Source organism: Schistocerca nitens, chromosome 6, assembly GCF_023898315.1.
Source record: "Schistocerca nitens isolate TAMUIC-IGC-003100 chromosome 6, iqSchNite1.1, whole genome shotgun sequence".
NCBI lineage: Eukaryota > Metazoa > Arthropoda > Insecta > Orthoptera > Acrididae > Schistocerca > Schistocerca nitens.
In genome coordinates this window covers 301931900-301948437 of record NC_064619.1, presented here as the reverse complement: position 1 = coordinate 301948437, position 16538 = coordinate 301931900, and the positions used below count along the sequence as shown (strand labels likewise).

General features: G+C 40.1%; 1 protein-coding gene across 5 annotated transcripts in view; it reads left to right on the top strand.

The window, feature by feature from the left end:
- LOC126262573 (S phase cyclin A-associated protein in the endoplasmic reticulum) overlaps window positions 1–16538 on the top strand; it is a 620393-nt gene that overhangs the window by 87046 nt on the left and 516809 nt on the right. For all 5 annotated transcript variants that reach the window (XM_049959285.1, XM_049959286.1, XM_049959289.1 and 2 more), the window contains one exon: window positions 7813–7991. In XM_049959285.1, the coding sequence (XP_049815242.1) occupies window positions 7813–7991 (179 nt within the window). The remainder of the gene's footprint in view (window positions 1–7812; window positions 7992–16538) is intronic.

Genomic DNA, 16538 nt, shown 5'->3' with positions numbered 1-16538 from the left:
AGTATGTTTTGTTTAGGTTTACCTTAGACAGCCAGATGATGGTAGCTTGACTCCCAAAGTGCATTGCTGTGGATTATGTGCCTAATAATGGTGGTTGTAATATAAAAGGTATTCATAATGATTACCTTTACAACCACTTCATCCATTCCTTAAGACTGACAGTGTTACGAGAGATTAACAAGGCTGACCAGGAAAAGATTGTTTTCACAATTTCTGATGGCCTCTATGAGTTCAAAGTCACTGTGTACGAGGTGCATTCAAGTTCTAAGGCCTCCGATTTTTTTTCTAATTAACTACTCACCTGAAATCGATGAAACTGGCGTTACTTCTCGACGTAATCGCCCTGCAGACGTACACATTTTTCACAACGCTGACGCTATGATTCCATGGCAGCGGCGAAGGCTTCTTTAGGAGTCTGTTTTGACCACTGGAAAATCGCTGAGGCAATAGCAGCACGGCTGGTGAATGTGCGGCCACGGAGTGTGTCTTTCATTGTTGGAAAAAGCCAAAAGTCACTAGGAGCCAGGTCAGGTTAGTAGGGAGCATGAGGAATCACTTCAAAGTTGTTATCACGAAGAAACTGTTGCGTAACGTTAGCTCGATGTGCGGGTGCCTTGTCTTGGTGAAACAGCACACGCGCAGCCCTTCCCGGACATTTTTGTTGCAGTGCAGGAAGGAATTTGTTCTTCAAAACATTTTTGTAGGATGCACCTATTACCGTAGTGCCCTTTGGAACGCAATGGGTAAGGATTACGCCCTCGCTGTCCCAGAACATGGACACCATCATTTTTTCAGCACTGGCGGTTACCCGAAATTTTTTTGGTGGCGGTGAATCTGTGTGCTTCCATTGAGCTGACTGGCGCTTTGTTTCTGGATTGAAAAATGGCATCCACGTCTCATCCATTGTCACAACCGACGAAAAGAAAGTCCCATTCATGCTGTCATTGCGCGTCAACATTGCTTGGCAACATGCCACATGGGCAGCCATGTGGTTGTCCGTCAGCATTCGTGGCACCCACCTGGATGACACTTTTCACATTTTCAGGTTGTCATGCAGGATTGTGTGCACAGAACCCACAGAAATGCCAACTCTGGAGGCGATCTGTTCAACAGTCATTCAGCGATCCCCCAAAACAATTCTCTCCACTTTCTCGATCATGTCGTCAGACCGGCTTGTGTGAGCCCGAGGTTGTTTCGGTTTGTTGTCACACGATGTTCTGCCTTCATTAAACTGTCGCACCCACGAACGCACTTTCGACACATCCATAACTCCATCACCACATGTCTTCTTCAACTGTCAATGAATTTCAATTGATTTCACACCACGCAAATTCAGAAAACGATAGATTGCACGCTGTTCAAGTAAGGAAAACGTCGCCATTTTAAGTATTTAAAACAGTTCTCATTCTTGCCGCTGGCGGAAAAATTCCATCTGCCGTACAGTGCTGCCATCTCTGGGACATATTGACAATGAATGCGGCCTCATTTTAAAACAATGCACATGTTTTTATCTCTTTCCAGTCCGGAGAAAAAAAATCGGAGGCCTTAGAACTTGAATGCACCTCGTAAGACTTCAGCTGCCTTGGAATGTATGATGAACAACTTGTCTTCGCTATCTAGATGACATTACCATTTTTCAAAGACATCTGGAAAAGCACCTCCGTGCCGCCAGAGGAAAGAAAATCTTCAAGCATCTAGTCAATGGTTATGGAGTGTGGCCTGATCTAGAAAAAATAAGAGCACTTACAGGTTTTATAACTCCTCAGCACATGGCACATTCATGATGTGAGAAGTTTTCTCAGAATGAACTCGTACAAACAGTGATTCATAAAGGAATTCTGTACCAAGGCACATCCCTTGCAAGAACTACTTCAAGGAGACATCAGATTGTCCTGGAATGAGTTGTAAGAAAGATCTTTCCTTGTCCTTAAGGAGACACTATGGTCTTCCCCAGTCCTAGCAGCATATGATGAGAATGCCAAAATAGAACTTCACTCCGATGCTAGTGGTTATGAGATAGGTGCTGTTCTAGCACAAATCCTGGAAGATGCTGAAAAGGAGATAACTTATGCTTCCAGAGTACTCTCCAAGTCTGAGAGAAACTACTCTACAACCGAGAAAGAGTGCCTTGCAGTTTATGGACTGTCAACAAGTACTGGTGGCTGTATTTATTTGGTAAACTGTTCACAGTCAAGACAGTGGTGGCGGACTAGCATGAAGGATCCATTGGGTTGACTGGTCAGATGGACACTGAGGCTTCAAGAATACAATTTCACTGTAATATACAAAAGTGGACACAAACACAAGGCTGCCAACTAGTTTTCAAGAAATCCTTTGCTAGAGCACAGCAGTGTGGTTGAAATACCAGTTGTCACAACATTAGCTGATACTGCAGCTGAAGAAAGGGAAGATCCAGCACTGTAGAAAACACAGAAACCTTGCAGGAAGAGGAACTGACCATAGGTTACATCCAATTAATATTCAGAGCATTTTATAAGAGGACCTGTGATACAGTGGGATGGAAATGGTTGCTCATCATCCCAGCTTAGTCACAGCCAGCTTCTTGAAATGGTTCTGTAACGTTCCAACATCTGGGAACCTGGCATTCATGAAGACCTTAGTTTTAAGGAACACCAATGATGGAAGCATGTGCCACAATAAACATGTAGGGCATGTGGTACCAAACCTGCCTGCAGCAGCACCATTCCACCAAATTGGGATTGACGTCATGGACAGGATCCTGGAGCCAGCAAATGGGAATTGATGGATAATAGGGTCAATCTCATCCTTACACTGTCACTGAAGCTGTGTCAACGGCTGAAATCCCAGAAATCATAAAATTCCTTATAGAAAACATGGAGCCTTCAGTGTTTTGATCTTTGATCGTGGAAATGTTTTACAGTCAAGAATAGTATCTGAGGTAATTTCACAGTGTGACATCATCATCATCAGCAGGATGACAAGTGCCTACCATTCACAGATGTATGATCTCACAGAATGCTTTAATAAGACATTGACACATCTGCTCTTAATGTAAATTGATCTGTGAGTGCTTACCAGTTGTGACATTTTCATATAGCATGATGAAGCAAGAAACTACAGGCTTCACAACATTCCATATACCCCAAGATGAAGAAAATGGATGCACTGTTCTGATTTCAACTAGATGATACTCAGGAGACTACATGAAACACCTCATCACCATGATCAAAGAAGCAACACAGTTGGCTGATACAGGAGCCCTGGACATCCAGAAGAAACACTGAAAGCACTATAACGCCAAGCACTGGTCAGTGGGACACAGTCTGGGAAACTCACTATGGATTTTTACATCTGTGCAGAAAGTTGGGCTATTGGAAAAAGCGGTACTTTGGGCTCTGTAATATCCTTTGTTGCTTGCCAGACACATTAATCACGAAGACAAAAGTGCATACACGTCGTCCATGTCTTTTTTGTGAAGCCTCACTACAGGCTAGAGGCTCAGATGGATGATGGGTGGTTCATGACCAGAATTTGAGGATCCACCAATACTCCCATACAGAGGACCTTAGACAGGATCTAGATCCATAGTGCTGTAGTCGGTTCCAGTGAGAACATAAAAGGTTTTAAATTATTTGCAGTCTCACTGTTGCAAATCTTTATTAAAACAAACAAAAGTATTAGTATATTTTGTTTTAAATTCTAGAGAAACTTGGAATCATTATTGGTAAGTGATATAGCAACGCAAAACAATTCCATAGAATTTTGTCTGTGTTTGTAGTTCATTTGGGCCAGTTGCGATTATTAAATACGAAAATCTCTCTCTGCTGCTAGCATTGATGACATTACTAAAGATTAGATTACATTAGATTTACTTTCATTCCAATTTATCCGTAGTGAGGAGGTCCTCCAGGATGTAGAACATGTCAGAAAAACAATACATGACAAATATTTACAGCTAAAACAAATAAGCTAATGTACCATTCCACAGGTTCCAAGTGGAATGATCGTCATTTTTTAATGAACACTATTTGAGAGAGTCATTTTACAAATACTAATGCACTGAATCTAAAATAAAAAAGTTAAAAAAAAAATCTAACAAAAGTGCTGAGGGGAAAGAGGTTCCTAGCAGTTTTCTTGAAAATGTTTCATTTGTGGCAATTAGTAATAGTAAAGCAATATTTTGCCTCGGGGGAGGGGGGGGGGGGGGGAGAAGAAATGGGTTTGGTGATATTCCATGTTTTTAAATATTCCGTTTCCCCTAAAAAGTTGAGCTCTGTCTCCGCAGTCGTGTGGGAGTTTAACTGTTCATGTCTCTTCATATTCTCTGATAAGTATCAGTGACTATAAGCATCTGTTACTGTAAAACTCACTTGACAATGGGCACTCTAACAACAAAAAAAGTAATTGGTAGAGTTCACTGTCTGAAACCAGTTGTGATGTCAAACACCTTAATGAGAACTAGTTTCAAGCCCAACAGGAATTGCTCGTTTCAGTGAAAGCAAGCTATCTCAACCAGTTTCTGAGCAAACATTGGAAAGGGAACTTGAAGGAGCCGGGTACATCGCAGAAAACGTTTGTTCACAGTAACACACAAATCTGCACATAGTCATGAGCCAAACAACACAGAAACTTGACGGTAGCTGACTGAAGGTGTGTAGTGTGATCTGCCGAATCACAATTTTCTCTCTCTTCAGATGATGCCAAATTGGTGGCCCAACGAGACATTTAATCCACAGGAGATGTAGTTCAGGTTGGAAGTGGTGACAGGAAGGGCATTGGGCCACCTTCTACCACTAATGTCGTCAGATCCATAACAACATGTCAAACACACGAAGACAGGTGATACGTTCAGGAAAAAGAAGACAGAACAGTAATAATAATAGTAAATAATAATAATAATAACTCCTAAGCTGTGACTTTTCAAAAGAAATATATACATGGCATACTTGTAAGAATAAAATAACTGACTCAAGCTAAATGACCAAAAATATACTAACACGTCTCACCTAACACAACTCGACAACAAAATGGCAAAGATTTGCTATTCAAATTAACTGTTACAGAAAAACCCAGTGACAACACTAATTATAAGATTAAGATTTGCTGTTGAAAGCAAATGTATTATATCTATGTTTGAGACAAAATACAGTCCTTGAACAGCCGGCCGGTGTGGCTGAGCGGTTCTAGGCACTACAGTCTGGAACCGCGCGACCGCTACGGTCGCAGGTTCGAATCCTGCCTCGGGCATGGATGTGTGTGATGTCCTTAGGTTAGTTAGGTTTAAGTAGTTCTAAGTTCCAGGTGACTGATGACCTCAGAAGTTAAGTCCCATAGTGCTCAGAGCCATTTGAACCACAGTCCTTGAACAACAAATTGAGAATACACAGCCAATTGGGAAAATAATGCTGTTAGCAGAAGGTGCCAATTTTAAAGAGTAGTTTTGTACATGAATACCGTTAACGAGGAGAAGGTTAATATACATGTTCTCAGTATTAAGGAGAAAAAGGAAGTAGCGGGACCATCAACAAACAGTAACCTCAGAAAGCTAACAACTGTGCTTACACCCTGACAATACATCACAGTCAGAAGCTGGAAACCGAAAATGAAACTGCAAACTAGATGCACTTCACTATATTAGAAGTATAGACAAAGTGGGATATGTAGTGAGAATGTTAGGTACTGAGACAGCTTAAAACATTCGAAATTTGGTACAGAAATTGGGATTGAAATTCAGACGTCAGGTGTCTACCAATTAAGCTGTCAGAACTCTGAGATGTCTCTGGGAATGACAAGCAGAAACCTGACAAAATCTACAAAAAATACATAGGTGTGTCTAAGTACAAAACGTGGCATTTGACTCTAGTGGAACTTGTAAAGCAAATACACCACTCACCAACAATAAAAATAAATCAGAATAAACAGAGCTGATAATAGCAGACTTTTCACTCTTCTGAAAAATCCCTACATACATGCAACAGTAGCACAGAACCAAAAGAAGAATCACTCAACAGATTCATAAATGCACTGAATATATTTCTGATCAAATAAATCAACAAGTACAGGCAAAAATGTGGGCAAATAACTTTTAAACTTCTTGCAGGAAGCAGTAAAACTCGAGTGGCAAAATCTATGTATACTTCTTTTTAATTTCTCTGTTTCAAACCTGTACTTCTGAAGCAGATTTCAGCTTTTCTTAATGTTTAATAATCTCTGTAACTTGTCATTTTCCATTTTACAGTAGTTATTAAGCAAAATGTTTACACTGGTCCACACAATGAATTCGACAGTTCTCCTGCTGGCCGTTGTAGGAGCCTATCAAAACTGTATCATTGACCATAACACAATTAAGAATTGGCTTACATGCTGCTTGGTATCCAATAATTGGTGTTTTGGAGAGATATGAAGTGCATTTAGAAAGTTTACAAGGCATAGTAGTTCTTATGAGTTACAGCAACGGGAAAACCAGCCACTTGAAAATTTTCAGGCCCAGAAACACCTATTTATGCCATTATTTAAAATTTTACTGGCAAATTTCTGTTATAATATGTCTTGCAGGGTAACACATGCTAAAAAAGACAAAGCTTCAAGGTTTGTTTTTCATATTTATTTTAGTTCTTTGATAGATTACAGATTATAAAATAACAATGACAAAAAGTGCAATTATCCTTCAAAAAAAGTGTGAAGTGAGACCTTGAGCAATTTCACACTAAATAGCTTTTCTGTGGAAAAGTTGAAGTGCTCATCGGAACATGTATACAGCCAGGTAACCTACAAAATGTTCGGTACTCAGTAATGAAATCTATAATCTTAAGTCTTGTTTGTCAGAATTATTCAGCTGCTGCAATTTAAGCTGTGCTCTTGGGACACTGTGTAGTAACACCCTTAGGAGGGGGAAGCAACAAATTTTGATGACAGTTATTGTATGTGCTATTCTATATTTATATTAATTTGAACTCTTAACTGTTGATATTTGTGTTTTCATGCTACTTAACGTGTCCTATGCTCTAAATATCTGCTGTCATTGGCACGTGTGATCACATGACATAAGCTATGATTGGCTGACAAAAGTGCACCCCAATCTCGATTTCATTGCTTGGGAAGCTACTGTTTTGTATTTGGTGGAATTCATATTTATACTTTCATAACACAAAGCTATGCAGTGTACATATTGCTGCACTTCAAAAATCTTTCCAAAGTGCATTGTTTTTTGTTTGTTTCCAACCCCTAAAGTGTATAAAACTTTTACCAGTCAATGGATTGATAAGTCTCACAGGTCCAATGGAAAGTATATTGTCACTTAACATGGAACAAATGTACTTTCGCTCAGGGTATAGTCTATTTTCACCTGGGATCACCTGGGTATAGTGTATTTTCACCAGGGAAAAAGTGTATTTCTAAGTGGGAAAACTGTATTTTTTTTTGTCCATATATACACCCTGATCCAGACAGTGCCAAAGTTAAAGTCCTTTCAAAAGTTAAAGTTTTCTAGTGGTCACTACCATGCAGATCTATCATCCACTATTTATGAAACGGCAATGCTTTGAAATGTTGATTTATGGCAAATGAAACACTAATTTTAACAATAAAAAATAGAAGTTGTCTTTCTGCTGTACAAACTTGTTTAATGACCTGAAAAGTAGGTCTTAGAATGATAGTTAATTATTGGTGCAATTGTAACAGTTTTTTTAAATTTTATTTTATTTTGTGTGTGTGTGTGTGTGTGTGTGTGTGTGTGTGTGTGTGTGGTTTTCTTATAAGGGACATCTATGGAATGTGATGAAAGAGTTTAGTGACTTTTGTTTTATTAGCATGTTACTTCATTCAATACAGATGATACTCAAGGCTGGGAAACAGTGAAAGGCCGTTCCCGCTCATCACGTGTATCTCCAACGAGTAAGGTTGCTGCAGGGCAAGGACTCTCACGGCTCAGCGGTATGAGGTACCGAGCACAGCTGCGTTTTAACCAGCCAACTGCTGCGTCGTCGCTTCCAGCATTGGCACTTTCAGTGGTGAGTGTAATTTTCCTCTCCTTTACTTATAATATATGAAACAAATACTTACCATGTGCAGATTTTGGTGTTAAGGTTATTGATGATATTGAGGGTGAATGGAACAGTTGTTCGTACTGAAACATATCTACAATATACAAGACAGAATTCTTTGAAATTTTGTATATAGCAAGGTATCAAACTTAATGGTTTCTTCCTTCTCATCAAAAGAGGCAAGAGGTGGAAAGAAGAGCTACAGAAAGTGAGGATGGGCAAAGCACTGAGTACTAGAGAAATCAAGAGCATAGTGCAGATTAGATTGGATTAGTTTTTTGCTCCATAGATCCATGCTGAGGAGATCCTTGTGGATATACAATACATCATTTGTTTCTATTAAAAAATTCGTCAATGGAGTAGAAGGAGTTGGCCACTAGTAAGTCTTTCAGGCTCCTTTTAAATTGATCTTTATTTGTAACTAAATTTTTTATGTTTGCTGGCAAATTATTGGAGATGAGTGTTCCTGAGTAGTGGACCCATTTTTGAACTAAAGTAAGTGCTTTTAAGTCTTTGTGCAGATCATTTTTGTTCCTGGTATTGTATGTACAAACTGAGCTGTTTGTTGGAAAAAAGAGATATATTATTTAGGACAAATTACGTTAAGGAGTAAATATACTGAGAGGCAGTGGTTAGTATACCCAGTTCTTTGAAGAGGTTTCTACATGACGTCCATGAATTTACTCCACAAATAATACGTGTTACACACTTTTGGACTCTGAAAACTTTTGTTTGACTTGAAGAGTTACCCCAAAATATTATACCATATGGCATTATGGAATGAAAGTAGGCAAGGTATGCAAGCTTTTTCATTTTTATGTCGCCTATGTCTGCTAACACTCGAATTGCAAATACATATTTGTTAAGGCATTTCTGCAGTTTTGTGGTGTGCAAATGAGTTATATGTAACCACTGCTGAAGTACTCTCCAAGTGGTGGTGGTGGTGGTGTTGGTGGTGGTAGCAGTACCAGTAGTAATGCTGAGCATCAGGCATGTACATAGAAAAGACAAAAAAAAATTCCTCCATCAGCATGGGGAAAGTGGATATATCAGCAGGGCTTAAGTATGTATGCATGGGGCTGACATGACATCCAGTGCTGATATGCTTGTGCACCCTGTATGGCATTACAGTGTCTCGTTCACTGCACCCTGCTCGCCCTTCTTGCCTTCTGCAATGCTAGGCCGAGTTGTATAATGAAATCTTCATAGTGATACCACTCACATAATCTGAGGACTGTGCACATGAGTACTAATTTGACATAGTTGATAGCCTAATTTAAACTTGAAATGTTAGCCTTGGTTCATGCTCAGCACTCGTGATGAGGTAATAATTAATCATTTGCTGCACCAGTTCATGCAGTTAAAATACTATCTACATGTACAAATATGGTTTGGTCACATTTTACTTTTGCAGCTACACCTGTTCACTGTTCTTGCTAAATATTCCTACATGTACCTCTCCACATTTATACTGAAATAAAGAACAAGCAAGGGGTCATAGTTGCCCTCTTACACACACATTAAAACAGAACACACAGTTTCTAATTGTTCACCTGTGTAGAAGCAGTACTCAGGTCATAAGTTTGTGTTTCTTGATATGAGGCTGTAAGAGACTTACTAGCGAGTAGACTAAGGCTCTTGGTGCTACTACATAGGCAGTCAACTTTTAAATTTTTGATACGGATGTCAGTAGCTCTTGTAAATGATTTTCGCAGCAGTAAGAGCTATAAAATTGCTAACTAGCGATACAATAAAGTACCACCTACAGTGTCACAAATAACACACTTCAAGTTCATAACAATTACAATATTTGTTCATAAAATACTTTACATGAATTACATCCACATATGAAACTAAATTTCCTATTAAGGGGAGCAGAAAGTAAAGTTGTTTCTGTGCATGTTGATATTCATTTATCATATATCAGCTCATTGTGTACTTCAAAGTCATGCCAAAGACTTTTTAATGTTAGAATGACATGTTTATTCATAAATAATTAAATTTTGATTTTTCTCCCCAAGTTATGGTGAAATGACCAGCGAAATATCAGAAGAGGTGCATATCCAGTATTGTATGCTTTTAGAGATTCACAAGCGTTGTTACGTAACAGCCACAAGGGCAGTAACATAACGCCTGTACCAAAAAAAAGTTTGTAGTGTTTATCCAAGTTCATTAGACATTAGCAAATGCTGAAGCTGGCTTTCTAAGTTCATATCTGATAATTTTTTTCTCCCCCCATGAACCATGGACCTTGCCGTTGGTGGGGAGGCTTGCGTGCCTCAACGATACAGATAGCCGTACCGTAGGTGCAACCACAACGGAGGAGTATCTGTTGAGAAGCCAGACAAACGTGTGGTTCCTGAAGAGGGGCAGCAGCCTTTTCAGTAGTTGCAGGGGCAACAGTCTGGATGATTGACTGATCTGGCCTTGTAACATTAACCATAACGGCCATGCTGTTGTGGTACTGCGAACGCCTGAAAGCAAGGGGAAACTACAGCCATAATTTTTCCCGAGGGCATGCAGCTTTACTGTATGGTTAAATGATGATGGCGTCTTCTTGGGTAAAATATTCCGGAGGTAAAATAGTCCCCCATTTGGATCTCCGGGCGGGGACTACTCAAGAGGACGACGTTATCAGGAGAAAGAAAACTGGCATTCTACGGATCGGAGCGTGGAATGTCAGACACTTAATCGGGCAGGTAGGTTAGAAAATTTAAAAAGGGAAATGGATAGGTTAAAGTTAGATATAGTGGGAATTAGTGAAGTTCGGTGGCAGGAGGAACAAGACTTTTGGTCAGGTGAATACAGGGTTATAAATACAAAATCAAACAGCGGTAATGCAGGAGTAGGTTTAATAATGAATAAACAAATAGAAATGTGGGTAAGCTACTACAAACAGCATAGTAAACGTATTATAGTGGCCAAGACAGACACGAAGCCCATGCCTACTACATTAGTACGAGTATATATGCCAACTAGCTCTGCAGATGACGAAGAAATTGAAGAAATGTATGATGAGATAAAAGAAATTATTCAGGTAGTGAAGGGAGATGAAAATTTAATAGTCATAGGTGACTGGAATTCGACAGTAGGAAAATGGAGAGAAGGAAACATAGTAGGTGAATATGGATTGGGGCTAAGAAATGAAAGAGGAAGCCGTCTGTTAGAATTTTGCACAGAGCATAAATTAATCATAGCTAACACTTGGTTCAAGAATCATAAAAGAAGGTTGTATACATGGAAGAATCCTGGAGATACTAAAAGGTATCAGATAGATTATATAATGGTAAGACAGAGATTTAGGAACCAGGTTTTAAATTGTAGGACATTTCCAGGGGCAGATGTGGACTCTGACCACAATCTATTGGTTATGAACTGTAGATTAAAACGGAAGAAATTGCAAAAAGGTGGGAATTTAAGGAGATGGGACCTGGATAAACTGACTAAACCAGAGGTTGTACAGCGTTTCAGGTACAGCATAAGGGAACAATTGACAGGAATGGGGGAAAGAAATACAGTAGAAGACGAATGGGTAGCTCTGAGGGATGAAGTAGTCAAGGCAGCAGAGGATCAAGTAGGTAAAAAGACGAGGACTATTAGAAATCCTTGGGTAACAGAAGAAATATTGAATTTAATTGATGAAAGGAGAAAATATAAAAATGCGGTAAATGAAGCAGGCAAAAAGGAATACAAACGTCTCAAAAATGATATCGACAGGAAGTGCAAAATGGCTAAGCAGGGATGGCTAGAGGAAAAGTGTAAGGATGTAGAGGCTTATCTCACTAGGGGTAAGGTAGATACAGCCTACAGGAAAATTGAAGAGACCTTTGGAGAAAAGAGAGCCACTTGTATGACTATCAAGAGCTCAGATGGAAACCCAGTTCTAAGCAAAGAAGGGAAAGCAGAAAGGTGGAAGGAGTATATAGAGGGTCTATACAAGGACAATATTATGGAAATGGAAGTGGATGTAGATGAAGATGAAATGGGAGATAGGATACTGCGTGAAGAGTTGGACAGAGAACTGAAACACCTGAGTCGGAACAAGGCCCCGGGTGTAGACAACATTCCATTAAAACTACTGACGGCCTTGGGAAAGCCAGTCCTGACAAAACTCTACCATCTGGTGAGCAAGATGTACGAGACAGGTGAAGTACCCTCAGACTTCAAGAAGAGTATAATAATTCCAATCCCAAAGAAAGCAGGTGTTGACAGATGTGAAAATTACCGAACTATCAGTTTAATAAGTCACAGCTGCAAAATACTAATACGAATTATTTACAGATGAATTATAAAACTGGTAGAAGCTGACCTTGGGGAAGATCAGTTTGGATTCCGTAGAAATGTTGGAACACTTAAGGCAATACTGACTGACCTTACGACTTATCTTAGAAGAAAGATTAAGGAAAGGCAAACCTACGTGTCTAGCATTTGTAGACTTAGAGAAAGCTTTTGACAATGTTGACTGGAATACTCTCTTTCAAATTCTAAAGGTGGCAAGGGTAAATCACGTAACTAATGAGGAGGTATTGAATAGGATTGGGGAGAAGAGAAGTTTGTGGCACAACTTGACTAGAAGAAGGGACCGGTTGGTAGGACATGTTCTGAGGCATCAGGGGATCACAAATTTAGCATTGGAGGGCAGCGTGGATGGTAAAAATCATAGAGGGAGACCAAGAGATGAATACAACTAAGCAGATTCAGAAGGATGTAGGTTTCAGTAAGTACTGGGAGATGAAGAAGCTTGCACAGGATAGGGCAGCATGGAGAGCTGTATCAAACCAGTCTCACGACTGAAGACAACAACAACAACAACAACAACAACGTCATATTAAACCTACTCCTGCATTACCGCTATTTGCTTTTGTATTTATAACCGTGTATTCATCTGACCAGAAGTCTTGTTCCTCCTGCCACCGAACTTCACTAATTCCCACTATATCCAACTTTAACCTATCCATTTCCGTTTTTAAATTTTCTAACCTACCTGTTCAATTAAGGGATCTGACATTCCACACTCTGATCTGTAGGGTGCCAGATTTCTTTCTCGTAAATCACTGGAAACTAATCACTGTAAAAATGGGGATAAAAATGTAGGTAAATACAAGAATAAAAGTTATTGAACTACAAAACAAATCTTTCACTGCCAATCTGAGAAATATTCACTTTGCCTTCACATATAAACAATATGTACCTGTGACTGAACTGACTGCAGTGTTATTCTGTCTCCTTTAAAGTCCTTTTTATGTTCTCCCTACCAGACTATCTCAATTGCCATTTGACCATTCACTGTGTTTCATATGCAGACACACTAACTTTTGCAGTGTTCTGAAGGATTTTTTCACAAGTAAATAGCATATAATAAATATAAAGTATCCAGGGTCATGTTAGTGGACATTAATGTGTGACGTGACCACCCTTTACCTTTATGACGGCTTGAACAATTCTGGAAACTGAATGTCTGTGGGGGGTGTCAGTCCATTCTTCGTCAAGAGCCAAAACCAGAGAAGGTAATGATGATGGACACTGATCTGGAGCAAAGTTGATGGTCTAACTCATCCAAAAGTTTCTCCGTTGGGTTCAGGTTGGGACTCTGGGCAGGCAAATTCATTTCAAGAATGTTACTGTCCACAAACCAATGCCTCACAGATGCTGCTTTATGAACAGGAAGCATTGCCATGCTGATACAAACAATTGATAAAAGTAATCAGTTTTTGGAAATATAATCCAATTGTATGGATAAAACATCAACTCACCGAGTGCCAGCAGGAGAAAATACACATAAAAGTTAAGGAAATACACAACCTTTCAAAGCTGTTGGCTCCTTCTTCTGGCAGAAGAGTTGGAGGGGAAGGAAGGGTGATGAAGGAAAAGGACTGATGCATTTTAGGAAATTGGGAGAGTTACGGAAAAGGTGCCCAGAACCCAGAGAAAGGGGAGACTTAATGAATGGTACCAGAAGGAAGAACTGGTTGTTGGGGACTGGATTGGATGATTCGAAAACCTGAGAGCTTAAAGGTGAAGGTAGGGTGATAGGCAAGACAGAGATTACTGACAAAACATGGTGCAAGAGTTTATAAGAGTGGCAAGGTGGGAGGGGCAATAGATAGGTCAGAAAATGAAATACGTAGTAGAAAACTAAAAGGAAGTGGGTAGGAATTATGAGACTGAAGAAATTAATCAAGTTAAGTCCAGGCAGATGCCGAGAACTGAAGATGTGTTACACCAGTTCCCACTGGCAGAGTTCTGAGAAACTAGTGTCGGGGAGAAAATCCATATGGCACATGTGGTGACTCGGGCACTGAGGTCAAAACAGTCATGTTGTAGAGCATACTCTGCAACAGGATATTGTGTGTTGCCAGTACACACACTTGGTCTATGCCCATTCATCCTGCCAACCTGGTGGTAGTTGTACCAGTGTAGAAGGCCAGTCAGTGTTTACATAACAACTGGTGTATGATGGGTCATTTCACAGATTGCTGTCCCTTTGATACTATATGTTTTACCAGTTACAGGGCTGGTATAGGTGGTGATGGGAGGATGCATAGAGCTTGCCTTAGAGAGGGGCAGTCATAGGGGAGGAGCCGTATGGTAGGGAAATGGGTGCAGAGGGAACATAGGATCTGACAAGGATATTGTGGAGATTGAAGGAATGATGAAAACTATTATAGGTGTGATGGGCAAAATGGCAGACAGAGTGGACCTCATTTTCGGCCATGAGTTTAGGAAGTGATGCTCTTGTGAAAGTAGCTAGTAAATACATTCAAGACCAGGATAGTACTTAGTGACAAGAGGTGTACTCCTGAGTTATTGTTTTGGAATGATCAGCAGTACCAGGATTGGATGTGATGACCCAGGAAACCTATTTTTGAACTAAACTAGTCTGATAATTATGTCCAATGAAGGCTGATGTGAGAATGGTTGTGTAGTGCTGAAACAAATACGTTTGTTGTGAATGCCAAGGCTGTATGGGACTAAACATTTGACATGGAAAGGTGGCAAATGCAGAATGCAAGTACTGTTGCTTCTTAGCAGTTTCAATGTGTGCAGACGTGTGTAACTGACTCTCGGTGAGGATGAGGTCAACATCAAGGAAACTGGTATGGTATTTGGAACAGGGCCCTGTGAAATTTAGTTTGCAGTATGCTTTACAAACAACAGTACTTAGATTTTGACAGTTGCTATCCCTTCCATATCAAACATTCTCTCCCGCACAGTCGTGGCATTCAAGGCAATCATACTTGTTGTGATGCAGATTCTTTGCAGCAGTACAACACCATGTAAGTAATATTGTTTGAAGAGCATATTCCCAACTAAATTTCTCATGGTCCTGTTCCAAATCCCATACCACTTTCCTTGATGTTGACCTCATCCTCACCAAGAGTCGGTTACACAATCTGCACACTTTAAAACTACTAAGAAGCAACAGTATTTGTATTTTTACAGTTGTCAACCTTTCCATGTCAAATGTTTCCACCTATACAGCCTTAGCATTCATGGCAAAGGTATTTGTTACAGCAGTACAACACCATTCTCACTTCAGCCTCTGGATGTAATTATCCCACCACTATAATATTGCTGATCTCTCAAAAAAAAAAAGGGGTGGAGGGGGGGGGGGTGGGAGAGAGAGAGAGAGAGAGAGAGAGAGAGAGAAACTTAGGAGCACACCTCCTGTCACTCAGTACTATCTAGGTCTTTAATGTATTTACCAGCTGCTTCGACAAGACTATGACTTTCTAAAATCATGCACTGAAGTGAGGTCCATTCTGTATGACATTTTGATCATCACACCTGGAATAGTTTTTCATCGCTCCCTTGACGTCCACAGTATCCTCGCCAGACCCTATACAAGTTCTGTAACCATTTCCTACCCTATGGCTCCTCCTTTGTGACATCCACACTCTAAGACATGCTCTATGCTCTCTCCCACCACCACTTACAAGAGTACTATAGCTGGTAAAACATACAGTATCAAAGAGAGAGCCACCTGAGAAATGCCACGGCATGTATCAGTTATTACATAAACACTGATTGCTGTTCTACATTGGTATAACTACCACCAAATTATCAATTAGGATAAATGGGCCTAGGCAAAGGTTGTATACTGGTAACCAAAATACTCTACAACATGTCAGTTGTGACCTTGGTGCCTGTTTCAGCACATGTGCCATGAGGACTCTTTGCCCTGACACCAGTTTCTTAGAACTCTGCAGGTGGGAACTTGTGTAACATGCCCTTGGTTCTCGCCACCTACCTGGTGTTAGTTTACATTAATTTCTTTGGGCGCAGCATTTCTTGTCAAACTATTCCTCTCTTATAACTGCGTAGGCTTCCACAGCCAGAGTCAGTCGACATAAAAGTTTTCTGGGTATGGTACTGTGTCATAATGTGTGAAACTACTGCTGCTGGAGAAAGAGCAACATTTCGGCCACGGTTGCAGCGGCCTTCTTCTGGGTCTACTGGTACCAGTAGCAGCAATAGTTTTATACATTATGATGCGGTACTGTGCCCAGAAAA